The sequence below is a fragment of the Aspergillus melleus genome (assembly GCF_016097325.1).
Source record: "Aspergillus melleus strain CBS 546.65 chromosome Unknown contig4, whole genome shotgun sequence".
Classification (NCBI taxonomy): domain Eukaryota; kingdom Fungi; phylum Ascomycota; class Eurotiomycetes; order Eurotiales; family Aspergillaceae; genus Aspergillus; species Aspergillus melleus.
In genome coordinates this window covers 116204-142598 of record NW_025763373.1, presented here as the reverse complement: position 1 = coordinate 142598, position 26395 = coordinate 116204, and the positions used below count along the sequence as shown (strand labels likewise).

The 26395-nt window shown below is 52.6% G+C and overlaps 15 protein-coding genes across 15 annotated transcripts; 7 read left to right on the top strand and 8 right to left on the bottom strand.

Annotated features, from left to right (window-relative positions):
• Positions 1–93: 93 nt before the first annotated feature.
• On the top strand, positions 94–1865 carry LDX57_006976 (uncharacterized protein; the record flags this gene model as incomplete). The annotated part of the gene is made up of 2 exons (XM_046088697.1): positions 94–405; positions 464–1865. The coding sequence occupies 2 exons, from the start codon at positions 94–96 to the stop codon at positions 1694–1696; spliced, it is 1545 nt and encodes a 514-aa protein (XP_045944667.1). The 3' UTR covers positions 1697–1865.
• Positions 1866–3427: 1562 nt separating this feature from the next.
• On the top strand, positions 3428–5214 carry LDX57_006975 (uncharacterized protein; the record flags this gene model as incomplete). The annotated part of the gene is made up of 7 exons (XM_046088696.1): positions 3428–3573; positions 3627–3964; positions 4013–4183; positions 4242–4647; positions 4712–4864; positions 4917–4982; positions 5031–5214. The coding sequence occupies 7 exons, from the start codon at positions 3428–3430 to the stop codon at positions 5212–5214; spliced, it is 1464 nt and encodes a 487-aa protein (XP_045944666.1).
• Positions 5215–5324: 110 nt separating this feature from the next.
• Positions 5325–6650, bottom strand: LDX57_006974 (arylsulfotransferase family protein; the record flags this gene model as incomplete). Its single annotated transcript, XM_046088695.1, has 3 exons — positions 5325–6226; positions 6301–6366; positions 6422–6650. 3 exons carry the CDS (start codon positions 6648–6650, stop codon positions 5325–5327), a joined length of 1197 nt encoding a protein of 398 aa, XP_045944665.1.
• A 1160-nt stretch (positions 6651–7810) lies between these two features.
• LDX57_006973 (uncharacterized protein) lies at positions 7811–8376 on the top strand (the record flags this gene model as incomplete). The annotated part of the gene is made up of 2 exons (XM_046088694.1): positions 7811–8161; positions 8215–8376. The coding sequence occupies 2 exons, from the start codon at positions 7811–7813 to the stop codon at positions 8374–8376; spliced, it is 513 nt and encodes a 170-aa protein (XP_045944664.1).
• Positions 8377–8796: 420 nt separating this feature from the next.
• On the top strand, positions 8797–10336 carry LDX57_006972 (uncharacterized protein; the record flags this gene model as incomplete). The annotated part of the gene is made up of 4 exons (XM_046088693.1): positions 8797–9622; positions 9673–9778; positions 9841–10116; positions 10174–10336. The coding sequence occupies 4 exons, from the start codon at positions 8797–8799 to the stop codon at positions 10334–10336; spliced, it is 1371 nt and encodes a 456-aa protein (XP_045944663.1).
• Positions 10337–10622: 286 nt separating this feature from the next.
• LDX57_006971 (uncharacterized protein) lies at positions 10623–11114 on the bottom strand (the record flags this gene model as incomplete). The annotated part of the gene is made up of 1 exon (XM_046088692.1): positions 10623–11114. One exon carries the CDS (start codon positions 11112–11114, stop codon positions 10623–10625), a length of 492 nt encoding a protein of 163 aa, XP_045944662.1.
• A 149-nt stretch (positions 11115–11263) lies between these two features.
• LDX57_006970 (uncharacterized protein) lies at positions 11264–11527 on the bottom strand (the record flags this gene model as incomplete). Its single annotated transcript, XM_046088691.1, has 1 exon — positions 11264–11527. One exon carries the CDS (start codon positions 11525–11527, stop codon positions 11264–11266), a length of 264 nt encoding a protein of 87 aa, XP_045944661.1.
• A 46-nt stretch (positions 11528–11573) lies between these two features.
• On the bottom strand, positions 11574–12302 carry LDX57_006969 (uncharacterized protein; the record flags this gene model as incomplete). Its single annotated transcript, XM_046088690.1, has 1 exon — positions 11574–12302. One exon carries the CDS (start codon positions 12300–12302, stop codon positions 11574–11576), a length of 729 nt encoding a protein of 242 aa, XP_045944660.1.
• Positions 12303–12467: 165 nt separating this feature from the next.
• On the bottom strand, positions 12468–13313 carry LDX57_006968 (uncharacterized protein; the record flags this gene model as incomplete). The annotated part of the gene is made up of 2 exons (XM_046088689.1): positions 12468–12836; positions 12885–13313. 2 exons carry the CDS (start codon positions 13311–13313, stop codon positions 12468–12470), a joined length of 798 nt encoding a protein of 265 aa, XP_045944659.1.
• Positions 13314–14191: 878 nt separating this feature from the next.
• On the bottom strand, positions 14192–15652 carry LDX57_006967 (uncharacterized protein; the record flags this gene model as incomplete). Its single annotated transcript, XM_046088688.1, has 5 exons — positions 14192–14657; positions 14719–14964; positions 15027–15178; positions 15232–15498; positions 15557–15652. 5 exons carry the CDS (start codon positions 15650–15652, stop codon positions 14192–14194), a joined length of 1227 nt encoding a protein of 408 aa, XP_045944658.1.
• A 485-nt stretch (positions 15653–16137) lies between these two features.
• On the top strand, positions 16138–17764 carry LDX57_006966 (FMN-dependent alpha-hydroxy acid dehydrogenase family protein; the record flags this gene model as incomplete). Its single annotated transcript, XM_046088687.1, has 4 exons — positions 16138–16165; positions 16222–17496; positions 17560–17633; positions 17687–17764. 4 exons carry the CDS (start codon positions 16138–16140, stop codon positions 17762–17764), a joined length of 1455 nt encoding a protein of 484 aa, XP_045944657.1.
• Positions 17765–18332: 568 nt separating this feature from the next.
• Positions 18333–21048, top strand: LDX57_006965 (glycoside hydrolase family 2 protein; the record flags this gene model as incomplete). Its single annotated transcript, XM_046088686.1, has 4 exons — positions 18333–19420; positions 19475–19908; positions 19959–20194; positions 20260–21048. The coding sequence occupies 4 exons, from the start codon at positions 18333–18335 to the stop codon at positions 21046–21048; spliced, it is 2547 nt and encodes an 848-aa protein (XP_045944656.1).
• A 57-nt stretch (positions 21049–21105) lies between these two features.
• LDX57_006964 (fungal specific transcription factor domain-containing protein) lies at positions 21106–22986 on the bottom strand (the record flags this gene model as incomplete). Its single annotated transcript, XM_046088685.1, has 1 exon — positions 21106–22986. One exon carries the CDS (start codon positions 22984–22986, stop codon positions 21106–21108), a length of 1881 nt encoding a protein of 626 aa, XP_045944655.1.
• Positions 22987–23502: 516 nt separating this feature from the next.
• LDX57_006963 (acetoacetate decarboxylase family protein) lies at positions 23503–24313 on the top strand (the record flags this gene model as incomplete). Its single annotated transcript, XM_046088684.1, has 2 exons — positions 23503–23805; positions 23876–24313. The coding sequence occupies 2 exons, from the start codon at positions 23503–23505 to the stop codon at positions 24311–24313; spliced, it is 741 nt and encodes a 246-aa protein (XP_045944654.1).
• Positions 24314–24484: 171 nt separating this feature from the next.
• On the bottom strand, positions 24485–26101 carry LDX57_006962 (flavin-containing monooxygenase; the record flags this gene model as incomplete). The annotated part of the gene is made up of 1 exon (XM_046088683.1): positions 24485–26101. One exon carries the CDS (start codon positions 26099–26101, stop codon positions 24485–24487), a length of 1617 nt encoding a protein of 538 aa, XP_045944653.1.
• Between the last annotated feature and the right edge of the window lie 294 nt (positions 26102–26395).

The window sequence follows — 26395 nt, the reverse complement described above, 5'->3', positions numbered from 1 at the left end:
AGGGCATCATGGAATTGCAGAGATAAATACCCTGGCGATTGTGCAGGGTCGTCAGCTGTCCTCGAATGGTTGATATCCATCACACTCACCATCATGGCTAAACCAGACGCTTCCGCCGATCACATCGAACAGGTCCCAGACCAACCCGCCAAACACCTCGCCAGTGACCAGGACGAGGTCAATGCCTTGCCGATCAGTCTGTTCGTCTATGTCGTGGCAGCCACGGCCTCGATTGCGGGTTTGCTGTTCGGATACGACACCGGGATCATCTCGGCGGTGCTGGTCTACATCAACGATGATCTGAACAACCGCACCCTGACGCACAGCGAGAAGGAGATGATTACCTCGCTTTGCTCCGGCGGTGCCTTCTTTGGCGCCATTGCTGCGGGTTTATTAGCAGACAAGGTATGTGCAATCGCATGGCCGATGCCTCCAACCGAGTCCCCGCTGACCCCTGGTGCAGTTTGGCCGTAAAACGTGTATCTATGTCGGATGCTCGCTATTCACCGTCGGGGCCGTGCTGCAAGGCGCCGCATATACTATCGCTCAGATGACCGTCGGCCGGTTCGTTGTCGGCTTGGGAGTGGGATCGGCTGCCATGGTGGTGCCCCTGTATGTGGCCGAACTGGCACCGGCCAAAGCACGCGGTCGGCTGATCGGGCTGAACAACATCTCCATTACGCTGGGCCAGGTCATCTCGTATGCCCTGGGAGCAGCCTTTGCCTCCGTCCCCAACGGCTGGCGCTATATGGTCGGACTCGGCGGTGTGCCGTCCGTGATGCTGGCCTGTATGCTGCCGTGGTGCCCGGAATCGCCACGTCATCTCATCTACCAAGGGCGGCACGAAGAGGCACGGCTGGTTCTCTACCGCATCTACAGCCAGGCCTCCGAAGCCCAAATCGATTTTCTGGCCGACTCCATCGCATCGGCTTGTGACGATGCGCGCCGCAATAACGAGAATGAGAGCCGCTGGAACAAGATTAAGCAGCTGCACACCGTGCCAGCCAATATGCGCGCGTTGTTCAGCGCCTGCGGTCTCATGGTGATCTCCCAGATGTCAGGATTCAACACCCTCATGTACTACTCCTCGACTTTGTTTGCCATGGTCGGGTTCACGAACCCCACGGCGGTGGGACTGGTCGTGGCCGCTCCCAACCTGGTCATGACATTCGTCAACATGGTTCTAGTCGATCGACTGGGTCGACGTCGCCTTCTGCTGTGCACAGTCTGGGGCATGTCTGCCGGCTTGATCGCCGTGGCCGTGGCCTTTCGATTCCTGCCCGTCGACACGGAAACGCTCGAGGTACCCGAGAGCTCGTCTGCATCGGGTCCGGCCATCGTCGTTTTGGTTTTTGTACTATGGTTTGTCATTTTCTACGGCGTGTCGGTCGGAAATACCGCCTGGATGAGTGCCGATTTCTTCCCTCTGGAGGTCCGTGCCATGGGGACGATGTGGCTGACCTGCTCGAACTGGGCAAGCAATGTGATTGTTTCCAGTACGTTTCTCTCCATGATGCATGGCATGACGCCCTCCGGAACCTTTGGCTTCTATGCTGGCATCTGCGGCCTGGGCTATTTGTGGATCTATTTCTTCTACCCCGAGGTGTCCGGACTGCCGCTGGAGGAGATCCGCCAGGTATTTGAGAACGGTTACGGCTCTAAGATGAACCGGAAGAGAGGAGGAGGCCAGAACTGATCTGGACGGGCGGGTGCACTTGGTGTGTATATTAGTCCGATAGATTCTTTCTTTGATGACTGCATGGAGCGAATGTGTAACATCGTGGGCGTTCGGACTGCATCGGATTTGCGTGATATTATCAGTGTATAGGATTGCAGTTAGATGTCAGTACAGATAGTGAACTTGGTTGATTTTCTTGACATTCTCGCGCACACTGGAATATGAATGAGTATATCGAGAATGGAAGTGGTGGGCTCGTGGTCCCTCCGCCCTTTTCTCTTCTCTTCTTCTCTTCTTCCCGTCACTCTCACCTCCGAAGTCGTCTTCTCGACAAAGTTCCCTGTGTCTCTCCACCCTGGTGTCAAAGCTCACAATTGTTGCCACTCGCCCAGAGTCGCTAGACCATGAATCACGGCCCCCCTAAGAGGACGTAAATCGACATTACAAGTGACCACAAGATGCAGTTCAACTTCTGCCTCAACGAGGAGTGACAAGAGTGCATGATCGAATGATGTGCGTTTCCCTTCCCTTTGGCTAGAAATTGTACTGGCCATGATAACCCAGGACCAATAATGGTGGAATGATCAACGGGTTTCAGACACCTCATTACTGTCTCATTCTCCAGTGCTCTCTATATCGGATGGATGATCTGGTCTTCACTGCAACCTACCTACTGCGCCCCGTTTGTCGCGTGGCAATCGGCAACCTCCCAAGGCTCCACCGGCAGAGCCTTTCTTCGGGCGCTCCATATTTGTTTAGGACCAATGGGTATAGTGATCAGACGTGAGTTATTCCAGTCTAAATAAGCATGAAATAGATACAAGCGTAGGTTTGCGATCGTCGTGGCTGCTGTTCTCGTGTTCAGGTTCACGGCGGTCCTAGTGGATACATTCGAAAAGAACATTCTTCGCGAGACTCGGGCAAGACACGCAGAGACGAGCCTGGACAAAAAAGACCTACCCCGAAACATCGCATTCCGACATCGGTGAATTATTTCTCGTCTATGCAGACTCTCTCGCCATTGACTGGTGAAGAAAACATTGGTTTTGTTCCGGATCGGTTCTGAGAACACCTAGTCTCTAGGTCACAGAGTAAGCGGCACATTAACCCCAAGCCTGCATGATCTTAACCGAGTTAACTTGTTTTGATCCTTTAGACTAAGCCATCGCTTAAGCATGCTGGTTGCAGTAGTGCCAGAACGGCATCAACTAAATCGAATGGATCAGTACGGAGTAAGTCGATCTGTGACCGGTGGACACACGCGGCGGGTATCTGATATGCCAATAGATCAGCAGTTACCCAATCTCATATACAGCATTGAACATCAAAGTTCCTCTCGTTCCCTTCATCTTCCCCTGTCCTAGAAGTGTGAGAAGTCGGAGAACAGAAGCATTCAGCGGAATCGATCCCACATCCCTCCCACGGCCTACGAGTGGAGACCGCATCATCTCGCCGATTGCATCATCAGCGCTATGTTGTCGCGACTGGCACCACGGCAGCTCGCCGACAAGCTCGCCATTCAACGACAACTAATTGAATCGCTTGTCGAAATGCAAAACTCATATCTGCTAGCCTTCATTGGAGCGTCCAATGTCTTGATGTGTGGGGATTGCGTGCGTTTTCGACACGCGGTAAATTTATTTTCATCGAGCCTGCCTGTCCAGCAGGCGTATTAAAGGGAAGCAAGATGTCCATTGAATAAGTATTCCCTCCCTCAAAGTCTTCACGTGCACCAGCAAGGACAACAATATGACCGTGAGCAAACCGGGAGTGTCGTCTGGCATCTCGGAGAAAGACGCTGCCATTGCCGACGTCAATGATTCGGTCTCTGGTGATCATGACTTGGACGTTGTGAAGGACTGGTCTGATTCAGAAGAAGCTTCAGTGCGAAGACGGTATGGATCGACATAGCTATTTTTGCATCACTGGTAGCTGATAACTCTCGCAGAACCGACCTCATTCTCATCCCCATCCTGGGTTTGGCGTTCTTTGCCCTGCAGATCGATCGCGGAAATATCGCGAGCGCATTGACATCGACCATCACCGAAGACTTGAACATAACGACCAACCAGATCAATGTCGGCACGCAATTGCTATCGGCAGGAATCGTAGTGTCGGAGATCCCTTCCAACGTCTTACTGCAGATTGTCGGCCCGCAACGCTGGCTGTCGGCCCAACTGTTTGCCTGGGGCTTCGTAGCCACCTTTCAGGCGTTCATCACGACCTACCCTGCCTACCTGGTTACACGTCTACTTCTGGGTCTGCTAGAAGGTGGCTTTATTCCTGGTAATAATTTCCAAATTCTCTTTCCGAATCTCCAGACTGACCTGACAGGCGCCCTTTATTATCTGTCCCAATGGTACAAGAAGGGAGAGACGAGTCTTCGGACGAGTCTGTTCTTCTTCGGCCAGATGTTTGCTTCCGCAACGTCAAACTTGATATCCGCAGGATTGTTGCAGTTATCTGGAAGGAGCGGCCTTGCCGGATGGCAATGGATCTTCCTTGGTATGGTCTCGTTGGCATTCGAAGCTCAAGCATATTCCATACTGACTGACTCTTACAGTGGAAGGCCTTATCACGATCTTTGCCGGCATCGTGTTTGTTCTCCTGGTCCCACGCCACGCCGGAGACGGCAAGCCTCTGTTGAGTCGCATCAGTGGAGGACGCTGGAGCTACTTCAGTGAGCGTGAGTCCCGGATAATTCGCCAGCGTGTGCTCCTCGACGACCCCTTGAAAAGCCAGGGACATGTAAAAATCACTGGCCGAAACATTTGGGACACCATCCGCCAGCCACGTATCATCCAGCATTTCTTTATCACCTTGCTTTCCATTTGCACTCTACAAGGTCTGGGCACTTACGTCCCATCGATGATCAAGGGTTTTGGATTTAGCGCAGTCCAGGCAAATGCACTGGCATCGGTTTCGGTGTATTGTGGCATGATTTTGCTACTGGCTCTGTCCTTCGCTGCGTAAGTCATGATTTCATGCATGGCCCTCCGCACCAACAGGCCTTCCACTGACAAATTCCAATAGTGATAAAACTGGTCATAGAGGGCCCTTCGTTCTCTTTGCTATAACATGGAATGTGATTGCCTTTCCTTGTTTGAGGACACTCCCCCAAAGCTCTGGCAAGTGGCACAAGTATGGTGCCCTTGCGGTCAGTTACGTGTCATACGCTAGTACACAGTGAGTATCCACCCTCTTCCTAAAGAGCTGATCAGGGCTGACACCGACACAGCGTGTTGAATATTGGATGGCTTTCTGTGAACTGCAAGTCCCCCCAGGAGAGAAGCGTGGCAATGGCGTAAGTGTTCTTCAGCGCTCACAGCTAACATCGCTAATTTGCATCCAGGCTTATAATTATGGCTGCAAATGCGGCCGGCATTGCTGGCTCACAAATATTTCGCACGGAAGATAAGCCCCTCTATCATCGGGGCCTTACGGCAATTTGTGCAATTGCCGCTGCCTGCTGGTGCTTAACGGTCGTTCTCAACGTCCAGTATTTCATGTTGCAGAACCGGAGGCGAGCTGCATAAATTATGGTCCTTTCAAAAGATGTGTACATATCTACAAGCACCTCAAGTCCACTAACGTATAGACACGAGTATTCATATTACACTTGACTTTTGATACACCACTGCTCAAGCTAATGTCCGCCTGTTCGTTCAATTAACACCTCGCAGAGATGGAACTGCTTCGACTTCGCCTGTCCGGGCAAGAGACTTGCCATTCTTGTCAAAGCCTCTGCGAAGAACTGGAAAGAGGAATTGGTGGGTTTGGGCGTCTGCCAGACCAAAGAACTCTCAAACGACCTCCTATCCACCTCCCCAATTTCAGACTTGTTACCACCACTGACACGGTAGAATTTCCACCTGCTTGTCCTGGTATCTCCATTCCACGACACGTATAATGTGATCGACGTGGTAGACTTGACCGCGATAATAGCCGGATCTTCCCTAGGGGTGCCTGTCCAGCTGCTTGCAAAGGCTCGATAGCTCACACCGTTCTGGATGAAAGCATGGTACAAAACCTCATTGGCGGGGCCGAACTCCGTATATGCCCCTTCGGAGCCCCAGCCGACAAAAAGATGGTCGTTTGGCAGCAACTGCGTATTTCCGGCGGAGCCAACAGACAAGCCATACGGCGCTTGCGCCTTGCGCTGACTAGTAGCTGTGTTATTCGTGTGGTCCAACTGCACAATCACGGCACTTGAGACCTTGTTGTAATGAACTGCTCCACCGGCCGAGTTGTCGAAAAATGAGAATCGCTCGATTGCGTTTCCACCCTCGTGAGGCAACCAACGGGCATCATGCTGGAAGCCGAATGTCCAGTTACCGACTTGGTTAAACGTGGAGTTATTACCGCCCAGCCTCCAGATAATCGAGCCGTCGGTGCCGTTGATCTTGTAGATCGTACTGGTATGGTGGCCTGACACCAGATAGTTCCCGTCGGCATCTTTGTCCACACTGTTGAGATGGACGTAGTCCCAGGACGTGGCAGGTGCCAGGCCGGCGCTAGGTCCGGATGATTCCAGAGTGACGAGGCTGTCTGTCAAAGGGGTCAATCGGCATCCTAACATCCCATCGGATGGGAATGGATCAAGAGGAAGAAGTGACACTCACCAGCCGGATCAATATGATCGAGGGCACTCCATTCAAAAATTACATCACCAGTCTCAATGTCAAAGTCTGGAAAGTCACCAATCAGAATGATGTTGTAAAGTATTCTCTGGCAAAGACGCACCTTGGACAATTCCATCTCCAATCCACTGCTGAGACGAATTGCCACCATACGGAGTCAGATTAGCGGGTGTCGGCTGAAAAATCTCCACCAACGCAGTTCGCCCATCGATCACATTGAACTCATGTAGGCATGCGATTCGATGATTCCCCGGAATGGCAGTCACGACGTGCTCGTAGCTCTGGTCCAACAGAACATGCTGTCCGTATCCGGTTCCGGGGACCGTGTTCATGGCGCCCTGGAAAGCTTGCAGGACTGGTTTTCCATGGTACTCGGTGGGTTGAAAATTGCCTACAGTCGCGGTGTAGTAGCCGGTGCCAGCCCAAACAAGGTCGCCATCTTTGCGATAGATGTACGCACCGGGTCTCTCGAGGGAGGGTTGGAAGGGTGTAATGAACACATACTCTGTCCCATTTGCATCTGGTGCCTTAACGGTGATGTTTCACCTCGGGGGAGCCAGGTCCGGACGTGATTGAAACTGTGTATCGGCGGCAGAGATGGGCAGAGATGCCGTAGTGACGAGAAACACCAGGAGTAATTGATTAAGGACAATCATCTTGCAGGAGGGATGACTGTAGGGTTCTGGGGACCTCAGATACGAGCACACCCGCTCCAAAGGGGTCTATATATGAGCCATGATGCATGCCATAGGACAATGGCGAGGAAGAATCACGCGATCTTTCTACAGCACCTCGCTTATATCGATGGCGACAATCCAATGCCTCTTCTGAGCTGGATAGCTAATGTCCTGCATGCTGCCTTCTAGCCACGATGGTATTTACCGATGATGGAATGGTAAAGTCAGTCTGCTATTTTTGCCGTGGTAGAGCAATTGTGGCACGAACTCCAATTGGATGTGATATGGCAATGGCCTGCCTCAAAGGAAAGTGTGAAGATCATCAGATATACACAGAAACTGTTCTCCCGTAGATTTGTTCGGGCTAGTTCTATGCTGACCATGGGTCAAGCCTCGTGTCGATCGCGTTGGCCACCTGCACCTCGTATTGATTGTGTTCAACCGCCACTGCATCATTGATTCGATCATATCAATCGATCCAGGGCTTTATATACGAGATGACATCCGTCTAAGCCGTTCTAGGCCGAGTGCAGACCTGCATAATATCCAAGATCATGATTTTTATGCATGCAAAATGTCCATATAGTACTCCGTAGTACCATATCGGAGGCCTGAGGTATCAAGGTATGCACAACTTATCCCACGGCTAATGCATTGCTGACATAACAATTTCATATCTCTGCCGGAGCGAGTTTGGCCGATCTCCGAGGCGGTTGTTGTTTTCTCCCTCGACAGAGAAGAAGCCGCCGTTTGTCACGCCTCGACAAACCTCCAGTCGCTCATGAGCTAGAATTTCATCTCCACGCTGTTGTATCATGTCGACTCGGCCGATCTTCCTCCTCTCATCGCGAAATGCTCCCTCGCAACGTGCCCATTTTGGCATATTTGTTCCGCTCGCAGTGGACCCTCATAGAGGCACGCTGATCAACGTGGTTGGGGCCCCGATGATGGGATACGGATTGATTTTCCAGAGAAACTATATGCCGGCGACCACTGGTCATGATGAGTTGGTTCCAATTGGAAGCGTTGCATGCGATCACATCGTGGACACGTCTGCCTCGGGAACGGCATCCGAAGACTCCACGCCCCGAGGAACACTGGAGATCTTGGCTGCTCAAGTGCCGCCTCCCCGAATCAGTGAGAATTTTATGGCTCCCGTAAACGATGTAAGCTTCTCGTAGCTATCGTGAGGGCGATCCAACTAAGCTCTTCATCGCAGACCACCAATAAACGATGCCAAGAATGGACAATGGAATATCTCCGTCATCTGGTCAAGAAAGGCATCATCGGCGCTGGTGCAATTGAGGTCGTACAGTCGAAGCGAGACTCGCCAACCCATGGGATCGGATTGCAATCGGTGTTGAATCGGGTGGAGTTGTAGACTTGCAGGTCTTGGGGTGGGACAGCCATGCTGGGGGTACTGCATTCAAATAGACGCCTGATAAGCCTTCATCAGAGCATCCGGAGCACCGAGCAACACGAGCAGGCCAGGCCCACCCACCGCCGTCTAGAACGTGAGATGAAGGTGGGAGTTGATAAGAATGCATCAATGATATTGGTCTGCCAAGGGAGAAAACCGGGGCCAGAATCCGCTCCCCGGCTTCGGCTCGCTCGCCGATTGCTCGCCCGCACTTAATCACGTCGTGAATAATCTGATGGATCATCCTGGCTGCTATCGTTGCCCCTCATGTCTAGCTGTTCGATCGCCATGACTCATTCCGACCATTATATTGCTCGCTGGCCCGCTCGAAGGGCGTTCTTGTCTCTACCCTCTGGCTTTTGTCTTTAGACTGCACCTACAATGGCTTCGGACTCAATCCCGATGGAGCCGATGGATCGGTCGTACAACAAGAATTCCTGTGTGCGAGATGAAGAAGTCCCCCCAGAGTCGGCCTTTTCCGTCGTTGAACCACCGCCAGACTTGTCAACGATCACTTCCCATACTCATATTCCGCTGGCGACGGATGAGACATTCCCCGATGGTGGCAAACAGGCATGGTCCGTCATCATGGGCTCGTTCTGCCTGTTGATGGCATCATACGGCCTGATGAACTCAGTTGGAGTCCTGCAGAACTACTTCGCCAATCATCAGCTGTCTCACTACTCAGCGAGTGATGTCGGATGGATCTCTGGATTATTCGTCTTCCTGGGACTCAGTCTAGGCGTCCAGGTGGGACCTATCTTCGATCGATATGGACCGACAGGAGTCGTCAGTGCGGGAACGTGCTGTTACGTTGTCGCCCTGGTCCTGCTGGCAGAGTGCACACAGTACTGGCACTTTGTCCTCACGCTCGGCATCCTTGGCGGTTGCAGTGCTGCTCTGCTAGCGACGCCGGCCATGAGCACCGTGGCGCATTGGTTTCAACGCCGCGTGGGGCTGGCCATGGGAATCGCTATGGCCGGAGCCGCTTGTGGCGGAGTCATGTTCCCGCTCGTCCTCCGTGCTGCCTTCGCACGGTTTGGGTACAAATGGGCGATTCGTCTCCTCGCCTTGATGGTCTTCATGATCTGCGGGCTAGGGGTGGCCTTGCTGCGATCGCGTTTACCTCGGGGAAGAAGCAAATCGGTCATCAACGTGCGATGCTTCAAGGATTCCCGATTCAATTGGCTTACGCTAGGAATTTTCAGTAGGTCTACATTCATTTCAGTTGCATGATCCGTAACTGATAGACAAAAGGCCTTGAATTGGTTGTCTTCGCAGGACTAGGTCTGTACCCAACATACGTCATGATGCAGGGCTATAGCGCAAATACCAGCGCCATTCTCTTGTCAATTCTCAACGTGTGCGTTAACAAATCCCGCCTGGTTTAATAAACACACATCTTCTAACCTTCCCACCGTCTAGGGCGTCATTCGTCGGCCGACTCACTGCCGGTGCTGTGGCCGATACGTACGGTCGTTTGAATACACAAATATCCCTCATCGGCATGGGTAGCATCATTATTTTCGCTGTCTGGCTTCCATTTGGCAGCTCACTGGCCGGACTGTACGTTTTCAGCGTGTTGTTCGGCCTGGCCTCGGGCTCGTTTCTCAGTTTAGCTCCGGTCTGCATTGGTCAGATCTCCCCGGCGAGTGAAATTGGAGGGCGTTTTGGAACGTGCTATTCGATTGTGAGCTTGGCGTACGTTCTACTCCCCGTCTTCCACCTTGACACCAGCGCTCACTCTTCCTGACCTAGGACTTTGATCTGTATTCCCATTGGTGGTGAGATGCTCGAAAAGGTCGGCAAGCAGGCGATGGTGGCATATCTAGGCAGCATGCTGATTCTTGCCCTGGGTCTCTTTGTCATGGCACGATGGGCTTGCTTGAATTATCGTTGGAGCTGGGTAGCCAAGCTCTAGCCTTGACTCAATTCCCCGTCGTGCCCCGTTCGGGGCTTCTCATGGTCTTTGCAGGATACTAGACGTCGACATTATGGAATATTTGACAACAAATGTTGCTTAGGGCAACTCCCAGGATAAGGGACTGAAATGGTAAAGCTGTCAGCTATTTTGGGCTTCATACCGGGGTTTCAGCCCGGCAACGAAAAGTTAAAATCGATTTACAGAATTCGAATCTATCAAATGGTCTGCTTATACAACTCTATATACGAGTGCGGCTTCGACTAGCATCCAGTAGGTGTATAGATTATGACAACGAATCGGCCCCCTTGAAGATCCCCACTCCCACCGTTCTCTCCCACTCACTGCCCTCGCTGTCCGAGATATTGACGGTAAAGTGATCGACACCAGCATCCCCACTCGACGTGTAGGTTGCCAGTCCCCCAGATATCTTCACAGACCCCAACCTGCTGCCGGAGACCTTGAACGACGGGGTTTTGAAACCGGCGGCGAGCTTCCTCAAGTTGAACTTGACCGATCCTCCCGGAGTGACGAACACGTGCGGCTCAGCCATGAAGTGAAGATAGCCCTCGATGGCTGTGTATCCGTCGCCGCCGGTCGAGCCGTCCCACCAGTCGGCGATTCCGTCGTTGTCGGCATCCCAGGTCTCCGGCCACGAGGCCTTGGGATAGTCTTCCAAGCCGCCGGCATCCGCTTCATTGTCGATCAGGCCCTTCTTACCAGATTTCGACCCGCGGTAGGTGTAGCTGCCGTTGAGCGTCTCGTGAATGATGCGCATGTCGTGGTCGTCCAGAACTGGCTGACTGGCGCCGCTGTCGGAGAGGACACGCTTGTATGCTTCGGTTGAAGTCTGCTCTTTGATGTAGGACGGGAAAAACCTATTCAATTGTCAGTTTGCATAGCGCACATACCGGATGGCCTCGGTACTCACGGCTCGTCGAAGAACTTCTGGTATTCAGGAGCTGGGTCGATGCTGACGTCGGCGAAGCAGGCAATCTTGGGGTTCTTTGAGGTGCCATCCCCGGACGGGTACTGCTCAGAATCCTGGTCGAAAACGCCGGGCATTGAGTTTCCAGCGCAATAGTACTGTTGCTTCCCTGGCATATTGTCCTCGTACTGCGCTCTCAGAGCGTAGGTGAGCTCGCTGGCCGGGCCCTGTTTATAAAGGTTTCCGACGAAGTTGACTTCCATCGCACCACCGTCCGTCACACGAGATCCTGTTCTTGTCAGTCAAGGCTTATCGTGGGTGGGAGACCCGGGTGAGCATACCGAAGTTGTACACAACGTTGTTGCGAATATCCAGTCGCCCGGCGAATGTCGAATTGTCATCCACTCCTCCGCCCATACTCCAGCTGCGACCTTCGGCGTGAGCGATGAGATTGTGATGGATCGAGCTGATATCACCTCCAATGGTCGCGGCATATCCGTGTTCAGTGCCCGCGGGATAGTTCTTATGACCAGCCACGTTGAGTGGCTCAGAGATCATGTTACGCTGGAACGTGATGTTCTTCGCATTCCTTGACGAAAAGGATTCGTCGATCGACCAGCCCATCGAGCAATGATCCAGGATGCAGTAGTTGGATCCCGCCATCCCCATCCCGTCCACAGTCTCGTTGGAGCTGGTGCCCGGACGGGTGCGGATGTGTCGCAGAATCACGTCGGACGCGCCGGAGAGTCCGAAGGGCTGACCTTGCACAATAATCCCTTTACCGGGCGCGGTTTCTCCCGCGACGGTGATGTAACTGTCAGTGATTGACAGGCGTGACTTGATCGTGATGACTCCGCCAACATCAAACACCACGATTCTGGGCCCGGTTACATTGGTCAGGGCATGCCGGAGAGTTCCCGGGGCTTCGCTGTCTTCGAGAGTAGTAACTTTGACGACCTTGCCACCACGACCACCGCGAGCAAAGCGACTGCATGGATCAGCTATGTCATCCTGGAGCAGTAGGAGCGACTTACCCATATCCCTCTGCACCGGGGAATGCCAAATGCGCAAGCCGGAAGGTGAACGTACGGCCAGTGTATGTTCTTCCACCGGACAACACGTCAACTCTCCAGTAGAATGTGTCCATGGTGTTAAGTCCTGTGAGTAATCAGCACGGGTTGCGCGGGCTTCAGGTATAACCGACTAACCGGACAGGCTGGTCTCCGTCTTGTTCAGGCCCTTGGCTGTCAACTTCAGCTCATCTGTCGCAGTCCCTTGGTAGACATTATACGTAGCGCCCTTGGCAGATGATGGCGCCCGCCACGATGCGATAATACCATTTCCATTCTCTGGCTGGATCCGCTCGTCGCGGTGGTTCGGTGATGGGAAGGATATCTGGTTTCCGATCGCGGGCGTGTCGATCTCGAATCCGTTCAGGACTACGCCCACATCCTCAGAGTTGCCGGACGGTGCGTAGCTGAACTTTACTTCCTCGTTTTCCGAGTTCACACTGAAGGTGACATACGAGGTTGCGGCCTCCCAGATGTTATCCACGCGCACGGATTGTTTGGCCTGTGTCGTTGGTTAGAGAAAGATTTCGGGGACGAACACTCAACGAACCGAGGTTTTCTTCACGCCATTCACAGAAACAGACACCGACCCGATCGAATCAACAGCGTCCCAGGCGTTGTGCCAGGCGAGAAGCGTGTGCTCCCCTTTGGACAGTCCTTTGATGGACAGAACGATATCCCCAGACTCGTCACCTGCCGTTATCCCTTGGTTGACGACACGCTCTCCAAGGTGCGAAATGGTTCGCGTGTACTGATATTTGAAGTAATTGCCCTCTAGTTGCGAGTCGGCAGATAATCCAAACGAGACGTTATCAACAGTGGTTGACGCATTCTGGCTTTCGCTCTCGATTGTCCAGGTGTGAAAATCAGGCTCCGCCAAGGAGCGCACGTTAGATGGATTCAGACGAACCCTGATCTGGGCCGATGCAGCGGTTAGCAGCGCCGCAGTGACAGCTGCTATCGACAACAATCTCCCCATTCTGTTGCTGAGAGCTTCAATCCCTGGGATTTAGCGGTGGGTGATAACAGCCAAGTTTGCCCCATCTTATACGATGGACCCTGACTCAGGCATTATTGCGAACTGCACGAATCCACCGGATTGCAGAGTAACGCCGTTGGTCCCTGTTTCAGCTTATGCATCAACGGGCGTCCTATCTGGGATTTCTTCCACAAATGGAGGCCATGCCATGCGGTTTTAGATAGCGATCGGCATGCCCAGAGTGTCTGATATGGCAAGATCTGCACTTAGTTCGGGCTTTCACGCAACATCGGTGGGACCCTGGCAAGAATAAAAACGTTCGTGAGGGCTTTTAATATCAGATTGGTCGTGGACTGTTTCCAATTAGAATATCCGAGATGCAACTCTGCCACACCGGAACATGGTCGTATGTCGCGCGACGTGTCGTGCTGGTCCAGTGCCTCGGACCACGGCAGCCTTGACTGTTAACACCCCTGCAAAGGGCGAAGAACCCCGTTGGACCGCAAGGATTATTGTGGTAGAGCCATTCGAGGGGTTTTCGAGGAGGATAAGACAGAATCATCCGACAAGATCCATCCATTGATTTACCCGCAACGCCGTGACGATCAGATCCGAACGATATTAAGCCCCCGTTTTAAGTGAAATCGGGGCAGCCTGTCCAATGATTAGGGTTCTCCTCGGGTTCTACTAACTTTCAGGCTGGCCTTCCGCGGGTTCTTTGCCTGGAAGACTTCTTCCAGTTCCTCTAGCGTGCGATCTTTCGTCTCCACGAAGAAGAAGTAAATGAAGGCGAACTCGAAGCAATCCCAAAAGACGAAGAAGACATAAAACCAATACCCAATCTATGAGATCCCAATCATGAGTCAATTTCTCCATTTCTAAACGGGAAGCCAAGCACATGCACTTACGTTCGTTAAGGCCACCGGCGCCGCGAAAGTGTTCACGAAGCCCGCCGCACCGGCCGTGAGCTTGAATGTCCCCATACCCTTGGCTCGCATATCATTAGACATGACTTCTCCGGGATAGATTGGTTGCATAGAAGTGAATGCGAACGCAAAAACAACCCCGAAGATATAAATAAAGACGATTGCCGCCGTAGAGGCCGCAGTATCTTCCGACTGCACGAATACCGCCGTTGTGGCAGCCGTGATAGCCAGGCAAATCACCATACCTCCAGTTGAGCCGAGGAACATCTTTCGGCGACCGACAACATCATGGAAGCGAGTCCCGGCCGTAGCTGCAATCCATCCAGTCAACGCGTAGATGATATTGAGGAGAAGGTGAGTGTTTGTGTTGGTGATCCCGACGTTTTTCAACAAGGTTGGAAGGTAATACGAGATCACACTAAGGCGCAGGAGCCCTCGTCAGCGTCTATTGCTAAAGTCCAGGATACCAAATAACGTACTTATTCCCTGAGAATTGCCCAAACCAACTAAAAGCAAGGTTCAACATCAACCGGTAGCGACGCGACCGGGACTTGACGAGGACAGACAGATCAACGATGTTGCGCCAGCCGGTGACCCCTTGGAGCTGTAGATTTTCGGTCATTTCTCTCATTTCTAGCGCCACCAGAGGATGTGTAGCGTCACCGTTGGCGTGGCACTCGATAATGAAGGCCTCGGCCTGGGCGTGTCGGTCTTTCGAAATCAGCCTGTGGGTGTCAGCAAGTCGGTGTGATCGAGACGGTAACTGCGAGAAAGAGAAAGGTCTCACCAGCGAGGGGACTCGGGGCAGCACCAGATCCCCAGGCAGACAATTCCCGGGCATGCCATCTGGAGCCACAGAGGTAATCGCCAGTCGAGTTGGCCGATGTGGCTTAGGTGCAAATGAGCGCCATAGACGGCCGACGTAGCTACGATCGAGCCCTTTGTCACAGTTAATATTAGCTAAAGTAGGCAAATTCGGTAGCAAAACATACCGCATAATAGAGTGTGTTGTACATTCCCGCCAGGGTCCCTCGGTAGTGCGGAGGTGCCAATTCCACGAGAAGCAAGGGGGAGGCTGTATGCGCGCAGGTCGCAAAGAAAGAGAGCAAGAATCGCCCTGCAATAAAGACCGACAATGTTGGCGCGGTGCTCGTTACGATGGTTGCCACGCAGACCCCAAGGCATCCCATAAATATATGAGCACGTCGGCCAAGCCAGTCTGCCATCCAGATGAACAGGGCGCCGGCCATTTGACCTATCTGAGCATTTTTCAGCTTGTAGTCCACCAGGTCGCAGATACGACCATAGAATGCATACCTGAAAGATGGCGAACACGATGCCTGTGCTCACGTTCCCATCCTCGGGGAGATTGTAGTATTTCGTATAGTTGGGAAGTGCGTTGATGGAGCCCATTAAGCTGCTGTCAAATCCTAAAGCGAAGGTATCAGTGGGCAAGTGCAGTTACTGGGGCTATTCAGAAGCACACCATTCATTGTGGAACATAAGAAAATCAACGATGCCATGAGGTACAATTTGCGATATCCGGCGCCGCGTGGATCGACTGGGTGTGTCTCGATGAGTTCTTTGAGGGACATGTGCGGCAAACTACGAGCCTTTGTCTCACTGCTAGGCTTTGAATCCATTTTTAGTTGTTCTTGGCGCTTAATTGTCGCGAGTAAGCAACGAAACCCACACGAAAAGAAGAGATTCGGAGTCCAAATATATACCCCGGATGCAACCCCATAGAGAAGCTGCGGCAGGTCGATCCGCAAGGAGGATGGGACGCGCCGCCAGTACTAGCCTGGTACTAGTCATTACAGGCCTGGGGTGCTTCGGCCTTATATCCCTGCTCTGCTCTGTCCGGGTTGAGCGCCATGCATCAGAACGATTCGTTCATAATGGAAAAACGCATCGCGTTGAGAGAATGTACGCAACGTGATTCCCAGTCTTCGTCGCGCGACACTAATATCCTCTAAATTCAGTACAGCGACACGCCTCCTTAGAGAGCTGCTGGGTTTCCTTGTACGGCCGGGTCTACGATGTTTGTGTCTCCAGCGTTGCATGCAGTTTGCGAGCTAACGAGGTGAAGATCACTGGCTTTTTAGACAAACATCCCGGTGGCTCGTCCATCCTGTTAGGTCTCGCGGGACAAGATGCGACAAAGGAGTATGACTCGATCCATCCTCCAGGTATCCTTGACGAATACCTCTCATCATGTTGCCTCGGGGCACTCAGGAGTGGCTCTTTGACTTCAAGAGACAAGCATCCCAAGTCAGATTCAAGCGGATCAGTCGTACAAGACTCCGTATCCCAGGCACTCAACCTTCATGAGATTGAAGCTTTGGCAAGGAAATTATTGCCTCATAGATCTTGGGCGTACTATGTCTCCGCAACAGACGACAATCTAACCAAGGCCTGGAACAATTCGGTCTATCAATCCATTCTCCTACGGCCACGGGTCTTTGTCGACTGCAGTCAATGTGACCTGAGCACGACGGTACTGGGCCATCAACTTGGGCTACCGGTCTATGTATCTCCAGCGGCGATGGCGCGATTGGCTCATCCTTCGGGCGAGGCTGGAATTGCCAATGCATGTGCGAAGTTCGGTGCCCTGCAGATCATCTCGCACAACGCATCGTTGGACCCTGTTGACATAGTACGTGACTCTACAGAGAATCAGGTCTTTGGCTGGCAGCTGTACTGTCTCAAGGACGTGCGAAAAAGTGAGCGAAGGATCCAGAAAATCAATCAGATCAAGCAGATCAAGTTCATCGTTCTGACGCTTGATGCTCCTTTCCCTGGGAAGCGCGAGGTCGAGGTCCGGTCCAAGATGGACTTTTCGCAGCCGAATTTACCACCTCAGGTCTGGGGAACGGATGCTTCGTTGACCTGGGAGAAGACTCTACGCTGGCTGCGCAAGCATACCCATCTTCCAATTGTTCTTAAAGGCGTACAGACATACGAAGACGCTATTCTTGCCGCTCGGTACGCCCCAGATGTCCGAGGAATCATCATCTCCAATCATGGCGGACGAGCGCTAGACACTGCGTCGACGCCCATACACACCTTACTCGAGATCCATCGTCATTGTCCGGAGGTCTTCACGAAGTTGGAAGTCATGGTAGACGGGGGCATCAAGCGAGGGACGGACATCGTCAAGGCCCTTGCGCTGGGTGCCAAAGCTGTCGGTATCGGTCGAGCGCCGCTTTGGGGACTGGCCGCTGGTGGTCCGGCCGGTGTGGAGAGAGTACTCGAAGGTGAGTTTAGAGATACTCGGCTGGGCTTTCAGATCAGTTCAGACTAATGGAGGGACCTGGCAGTTTTGTCCGAGGAAACAGCGACGGCAATGCGATTACTGGGAGTTTCGGATGTAAGCCAGCTCTCCCAGCAGCACGTAAGTCAGCAGTCTGCGGCCATCGCGTTCGTACCTTTTACTCACGGGGACAGGTCAATACGCGTGCTCTCGAGGCTGGGGGGTTCTGGAAAGCAAGGAACAGTGGTGGACGAATTGAGTCGAAAATGTAGGAACTCTGTATCCAAGCATACCTACCTATCAATCGAATGAAAAGTCCTGGTAAACGCGTGTTCCGTCGGGAGTACAAAGTAGAGGCTTCAGAGGGAAGAAGCTGTTGAGTGTAGACCACGTGCTCCGTCTGCACAGCTCCGAATCCGGCGAAATGCCAAGGCTGAGCAACAGGCCAAATACCGCTAGTAACAGTACTAGTTGTACTATTCAGGCATCCCTGAAAGTGCGTGCCTGATGGGGTTTAGCCTGACCGGTTAGGCCACCACAGACTAGACCTCTTTGGGCACGGAGCTGTCAAATGGCGGACCCAAAGGGGAGGAAGCCTTGTATGCTTGGCTGTGTTGGAGTGAGGAGAGAAGGCCATTATTATGCGTGGCCTAAGTCATATTTGATAGTGGGGGTTGGAAACGCTGGCGGGGTTGTTGACTATAGGGGCTTCCTCCCATGTCAGAAATATATAGTTGCTATCCGTGCAGCCATAGCAGTCTAGCAGTAGCCACTCAACTCGCGACACTCGGGTGAATTCAGATTCAGAGCCAGACGCAACGCGTGAATTGAATTATCAAGATGACTCACTTGAGGTCGGAAGAGTTATCCCATGGGTGGAGGGTTCGAGAAGTGTCGGACACGAACCCAGAAGCGTGGCATGCCGTTGCCACCGTACCCACGGTGATACATCTCGACCTCCTCCAGAACGGGGTGATTCCTGACCCCTTCGTCGGATTGAACGAGGAAAAGATTCAATGGGTTGCGGAGCGCGACTGGCTCTACCGGACGACCTTTGAGACTCCATCTGTCGGCCCGCGAACCCGACACAGTTTAGTCTTTGAGGGTCTGGATACGTTTGCAACGGTCACTTTGAATGGCGTGGTGATCCTGCGCAGCGACAATATGTTCATTCCCTATCGCATCGATATCACAGATATACTGACCAAGAGCTCCTCGGAAACCAACACGCTGGAAATCCTCTTCGAATCTGCCCTGTTACGCGGTCGCGAGGTGGTCAAAAACCACCCCGAATATCGGCACATCGCTCACCAAACTGAGGTGGGCCGATTGGGCGCACGCAAAGCTGCGTACCATTGGGGATGGGATTGGGGCCCTATTTTGGTTACAGCTGGCCCGTGGAGACCCGTCAGACTGGAGTCCTTCGTTGACCGGATTGACGACCTGTGGATTGAAAATACCGTGGCCGACGATCTCCGATCCTGCTCAGGAAAGATTCACGTACGCACAAAGGGTCGCGGAGCAGACCGAGCGCATATTGCCTTGTGGCACGAGGGCAGAGTGGCCATTGAAGCTGATATAGAGGTCGACATGAATGGAGAGGCAGACGTCTCGTTTGGCATCGATGACCCGGCTCTCTGGTTTCCTCATGGATACGGGCCACAGAGCCTCTACGAAGTCCGGGCTCAGTTATTCTCACAGGACGAGCTGCTGCACGTCACCTCGAAACGAACAGGTTTCAGACGGGCAGAGCTGATACAGGAGAAGGACGAACACGGTCAATCCTTCTACTTTCGAATCAACAACATAGACGTCTTTGCGAGTGGGTCGTGTTGGATTCCCGGGGACAGCTTTCTTCCTCGAATATCGGATGCTAGATACCAAAGCTGGCTGCGATTGATGGTTGAGGGTAATCAGAACATGATCCGGTAGGTTGGTCTTCGTTTAAAATGGTAGCATGCGCGCTGATCCGGGGTTCACAGTATCTGGGGCGGTGGCATCTTTGAGCCGGGGGTTTTCTATGAGACCTGCGACGAATTAGGAATACTTGTCTGGCAAGACTTCCTCTTTGCCTGCGCATCGTATCCAACGTACACGGATTATCTCAAGTCGCTTGAAGAAGAGGCGCGAACTAACGTCCGACGTCTTCGACACCATCCTTCGATCGTCATATACGCTGGGAATAACGAGGATTACCAGATTCAACAAAAGTACAATCTGAAATATGACTACGACGGAGACAAAGACCCTGCTTCTTGGCTGCAGTCGTCATTCCCAGCTCGCTACATTTATGAGTACCTATTGCCGAAGGTAGTTGAGGAAGAAAATCCCGGAATGGCATACCATCCCAGCAGCCCGTGGGGCGGTGGTAAGCACACAACTGACCCAACCATCGGAGATATCCATCAGTGGGATGGTGAGTTTGATTAGCTTGAAGTATCAATTGTGCGCTAATAATCGATGCAGTGTGGCATGGAGCTATGGAGCCCTACCAAAGACTCAGTTCAATGGGAGGCCGGTTCAACAGTGAATTTGGCATGGAGGCATTTCCTCACATACATACAGTCGATTCGTTCCTTGATGATCCCGAAGACCGCTATCATCAGTCATTGACGATGGACTTTCACAACAAGGCATCTGGCCACGAGAGACGACTGGGGACGTACATATTGGAGAACTTTAAAGTAAAGCAGGATTTGGAGGTATGTCCTTGATCCTTACTGGAAATCCACCGCGTTCACGACGTCGTTACCCTAACGAGCTGCAGCCATACATTCATCTATCTCAGATCGCTCAATCAGAGACCATGGCCTTCGCCTATCGCAGCTGGCGGCGGGAATGGGGCCAAAGCCGGCGGTGTGGAGGAGTGCTCGTCTGGCAGCTCAACGATTGTTGGCCGACAATTTCATGGGCCATTGTCGATTACTTCCTTGTTAAGAAGCCGGCATTTTATGCCATCGCACGCGCGTCGCAACCCCTAGCCGTTGGCGTATGTCGACGCCACAAAGAGTGGACATCGGGCCATGCGCGGCCGCCTCGCTCCCTGGAATTCGACGTATGGGCTGTGAGCAGCAGGACAGTAAAAGTGAGTGCCGTGGTGGCTGTCCGCTACATATCTGTCGAAAATGGGCACGACCTCCTTCCAGCTTCCGTCCACAACGTGGAGATCGTTCCGAATGGGTCCACGGACATTTTGAGCAACACAGTGGATCTTACTAGAGACAGTCCGACTGGAGAACAGGATACACCACCTTTCGTCATTTTTGCCACCTTGCGTGTGGATGGTGTTATTGTGAGTCGAGATTTTGACTGGCCCCAACCACTGAAATATCTCAACTTCAAGGAAAGGGGAGTAAAGGTGGACTTATTGAAGGACCACAGCGCTGTCAGGGTTGTAGCGTCTAAGCCCACGAAAGGGCTCGTGTTTGAGGAAAGACCTGGAATTTGGTTTGGGGATAATGGAGTTGACCTTGTGCCCGGCGATGAGCAGATCATCCCAGTCAGGGGAATTGATGGAGACAATGAAATTCCCAGCTGGACCTATATCGGGAACTAATGATCTTAATGGTGGCAAGTAGAAGAATTGACAGAGGACCGCGGGGTTCATATCGTGTCAACTTCCGGTTAAACCATCCTGCCCGTATCTGTCCAAGTCATTCATCATATTGTAGTTTAGTAGGAAGTCAAAGTCTAGGCCCACATTGTTCAAGTCCCAGAACCCATTGACATCCATGTTTAGCAGGTCAAAATCAGGATTATCCACTAGATCGCCACCCGATGCTAAGTTCAGGGTTGCCTCAAGGATACTTTTCACGATGCTGTGAGATCTTTGAGCGGCCGGCGTCCAAGGAATGAGGGCCTCAAACGCCACAAGGGCGTCCTGAATCTTTGACCTGCACTTTCCGGCTTCAATGTGTTGTGGATCAGTGGCCATGATGAACAGCGGAACCATACACGCTTGATAGAGATACCACGTGCTATTCCAGGCCCAGACGGTGTTGGGCATAACAGAGTCGGCGATGTTGGCGATTGCCTCAAAACTGAGTTCGCGGCACGTAACAATAGCCATCGCTATGGTATCTGACCGGGCCGTGACTGACTGTGAGAGCTGCAAAAGGAAAGGGCGATAAAGCAGGATCCGCAAGTTCAAGTATCGGTTTCTCAGATAGGCCTGAGCTATGGCGATGTTTGTTAAGCCGCCATGAGACTGGTTGACAATTGCCGGAAGCGCTTTGTACCAATCTTGCACGCGTTGATCAAAATGGAACATCTCTTCCGTCGTTACTGGAATAGCCTGGGCAAAGCGTTCTTGAACTTCGGTGGCGACCAGACAGAATTCGACACTAGCCCTTAGGATAGACACCGCAGGATCGTGGTGGTGTTCACCAGGCAAATTTGTATCCATCATCGATCCGTCCCAGCGGCCAAAGGTAGGTCGCCCTAGCGTCATCGAGGCCCAGGTGTCCAGGCAGAAAAGGCTCCACCATGATCTTCGTCTCATTTCAGCCTCTGACTGATCCGATGGGGTTTGCCTAATAGAGTGCGTGATAATAGACTCCTTGTGTAGTCCCATGGCCGCTGCCATTCGAAACGCGGCGCCGAGAACGGCATTGGCCATGTTGGGAGTACTGCGGAAATGCAGATAGTAGCCACCCAAAAGGCACAGAGCTTGTAGACTTTCAATTTGGACCGAACCCAGAAGCTCCATATTCATGAAGCGTCTAGCTTGGTGGAAGGAGTTCCGAATCAACTCGCTTTTCCATTGGCCCATAGCGACGGCCCCCATCACTACGACCATATTCAGCAGAGCTTGCCAGGGACCGTCGTCCGCATTGTTCTCTCGGACCCGGCGTCGGAACTCAGCCTCGTCGAGCATCGGCGTAATGGCATGGACATGTGCGAAGTAGGCGTCGATACAAACCTCACTGGTAAGGAGCATTTCCCCACTCGAGGGTGTGGTTCCATCGTCCGGAGCAATAGATAGATGAGAGGCGTGAGCTTGCAGGTCGTGTGCCAGTTTGGTTTGGATTTTAGGGGAGACCTCAAGAATGCTGTGGAGCATGATGCCGACCGAGGAAAAACCGAGGTAAGAATGCGACCGGTCAAAGGTGAGCGAGAGGTTGTTTACCTCGTCATAGGCCGAGGAATGCTGCATGAGCTTATCTGCCTCGTCCCATGCCTCGTCATCTTCGCTCTCGTCTCGGATGTGAGCAGCCTCTTGAACTTCCGTTGACGTTTCCTCCACCCCGGGGCCCTGGCGTTCAATTAGCTGCCGCAGGGCCTCTCGTGACAGGCCGCGGAGCGACTCCGGGGATACTGTGGGGAAGAGCTGCTCGAGGATGGCGTCGCGGATTTCTAGCGACCGGGATAGTTCCTGGTGGGACCTGCCATGACGATACAGTATATCAATGATCGAACATGCGCGAGGGACAACAGGGGTTCTCCTTACAGGCGTGACTTCGTCCTCCTCTTGGATCGCGCCGGAAAGATACATCGCTGGGGGACGCCGTACCAGTGGCAGCTGCTGCATGGATGACCCCCATCACAACGAATTCGCCGGCGGCGGCATTCCACACATGATTTGTTCTTCTTTGGTGCCTGCGAAGGCTGAGAAGAGGAGCCTGATTGCTGGGTTGGGAGCGCCCAATCCGTGATGGTATGGAACATCGTGCGGGGGCTGGACTAGATAGTTGAGCTGAGCTGTGGGGGAGAAAGTGGAAGAGGAAGCAGAAGAAACGAGCGAAGGATTGCCCGATCGAGTTCGCGTGCGGTCACGAGTTTAGCGCCCCAGGCAGGAATCGACCTACCTATAAAACCACTCGTCACCTCCTGAAGGTCTCCGTACTTTTCCTCAGCTGAAATCAACTGGGAGCGATTGCGCAGCCTACCTATCTGTCCGTTCATTTGATTTGACAGAGACATTCAAGCCCTTGATACTAACCACGCAGTAGTATCTACTAGCTCTGCAGGAACACCTCCACCACAACCCCTCTGGCCCTCGCCACCGGACATGGTGGATTGTAACGACTATAAAGAGCGACTGATAATCGCAGGCTTGAAGACCCCAGAGCACATAGTCCAATTTGCCCTTTGGTTCACTATCCGTCGGCGCAACTCCCATTCCTCAGTATGCTCCCCATACTCCACCAACGGCAATGAATATAGCGACGTGACCATGTTGATTGTCACCTATCGCACCAAGGCAGATCATGTCCGTCCCTTTGTGCCGGATGTGCTGGAGCTGGAAGACGAGCCCTTGGTGACTGCAATGCTGTTAAGTCATGGCATGAGCACTTTCGGCACGTACCAAGGAGTACGTTCACGCGGTCGAAGTCACATACAAAGAAGAAAGGTTCGACTACAATCTGTCAGTCATTCTGGAGAACGAGGCGGCGGTCTTCTGTGGCCGCGAGCAACTGGGGTATCCCAAGAAATTTGGCCCCGTCTCCCTGGCGCTGCAAACGGGATCCAGTGTGATCAAGGGCCATGCCGAGTATCCTGCAGGTCAGAGAGTGGTGCAGTTCAACTACAGCCCTCTTCGAAGGCTCGAGGAGGTGGTCTTCCCGGCAAAGCGATCCTTGAATCTACGTGTCATTCCGTCGGCCATACCGGATCAGTCCCCTTCGGTAAAGGAGTTTATTCCATTCGTGGCGGACTTTGCGTCTGATGAGGCCTGGGAGGGTGCTGGGTCAATCTCTTTCCATGAGCCGTCTGGATTTCATCTGTTACATCGCGTGGAGGTTCTGCGATACGAATCCGCTATTCTGGTTCGACGTGGGACGTGTGCTATCCGTTCTGCGACGGAGGTGTTCCCTCTCTAGGCATAAAGGAGGTACTAGTGAGGATATCAGTCGGGACTCTCATCAGCTGCATATAATTGCCAAGCCCTCTTTGTAAATTATCTCTCATGACGTTGATCATTTGTTTGGATACACAAAGTTACAACAACGCATATCTCTACCGGACATACAGCTATGTGCCTAGACCCACCTTCAAACCGCGATAAACCCTTCCCAGTCCTGTAGCGCCTGTTGACAGATATCTCGATATGTCACCAGCCCGGCAGGATAGTTCATCGATTCTCGTTTCTTACCGGGGATGTTAGCCCCCATATACCACGAATCTGCCCTGGAAAGGAAGGTTGTGTTAATCAGTTGCGTGATATGGCTTTTCCACCTCATCTCGGCGTCTATGGTCGGCTCGACGTACAGCAGCCCCTGGCCTTCGATCTTCTGAATGGCATCAATGATCCATCGGCCTTGGATCTCAATGGAGGAGGGCCCGTTACTGAATCCTGTAGGGCCATGAGCACCGTACACCCAGAACATGTTTGGGTAACCATGACTCGACATGCCAAGGTATGTGTGGATGCCTTCTCCCCACTGCTTGGCGAGCGGCTCGCCCTCGCTATCGCAGATTCCCATGCTAGTCATGCCGCCAGTAACTGAATCAAATCCTGTGGCGAGCGCAATGACATCAAGCTGGTGAAAAACGCCGTCACTAGTGGCGATGCCCTCGGTTTCAATGGCCGCAATTTCCACGTCTCGGAGATTGACTATCTCGACATTTGGCCGGTTGAACTGCTCGAAATAGTCGTCTTCGAGGGAAGGCCGCTTTGCGCCAATCGGGTGAACTGGGTCTATGGGAACCAGAACATCTTTCGTCTTTGGATCATGAATTCGAGCACGAGTCTTGCATGCCCAGAAGTCGTAGGCCGCGCGATTTGCCTTCTCATCGGAAAGAAGGTCCATATAATTTCCGGCCATGAATGCAAAACTCCCCATCTGCCAGAGCGATTCAAAGAAAGCCTCGCGCTCTTCTGACGACGCATCGAGCGCCTTCTGAGGCTTGACATCTTGCAGATAACCTGTAAATGTGCTCTCGCGGAGTTGGAATAGTTCGGGTAATGCGGACTGAATATCAGCTTGGTCCCGCTTCGATCGAGCATTCTGTTGCATGGGAAGAGCGATATTAGGCGTTCGTTGGAATACAGTCAGGTTTTCTGCTTGCTTTGCCCATTCCTGGACAATCTGCACTCCGGTGCATCCGGTACCAATCACCGCGACTCTTTTCCCCCTGATATCAATTCCATCCTTGGGCCACGCCGACGAATGACAGATGGCGCCCTGGAAGGTGTTCAATCCGGGGATATCAGGCAAGTATTTCTTTGCTGCAAACCCAACACACGGCAAAAAGAAGCGAGCCAAAGTGAGCCGTCCGTCGTCGGTCCGGATCTCCCATCGAGCCCGCTGACGATTGTATTGCGCGCCGATGACCTTCTTACAAAACCTGACGTCCTGCTTAATGCGAAGCACATGGTCGAGATGCTGGAAGTATTGCAGGATCTCCTCGCGATCTGGGTATCGCTGAGACCAATTCCATTCCTTCCACGCCTCGGGCATCGACAACTGGTAAATTTCACTGGAGGAATCAACACGAGCCCCGGGATAGCAATTCCAGTGCCAAACTCCGCCAAGCTCGCTGGCTGCTTCGTAGATCTTGCACCGGTACCCTAGCAGTCGCAGATGATGCAAAAGGTAGATCCCTCCAAATCCCGCGCCTACAATGAGGACGTCGTAGTCCAAGTTCTGAATATCCTTTGCTGTCATGATGTGCGACTGACTCGGATAATGGGCCACAAGGTATGAGAAACCCTGGGATGAGCCGGAACTTATGAAGGCCTCGTCCCCATCAAACTTCCAGCTGCCCTAAACGGGTAGGAGACGACGCATCATACAGGCTTCTCGGATACGGCCGCAAAGCTCTAGATATGACTAGAAACCCGATTGACTTTGTTGCAAACCAGCTTGAGCAAACGTTTAACGCGTAAAGGCTCGCATTCCGCTACGATCCGAAAGTCAAATAAGCCACATGGAAGCTTGCAACCCTTTTATTTAGTCACG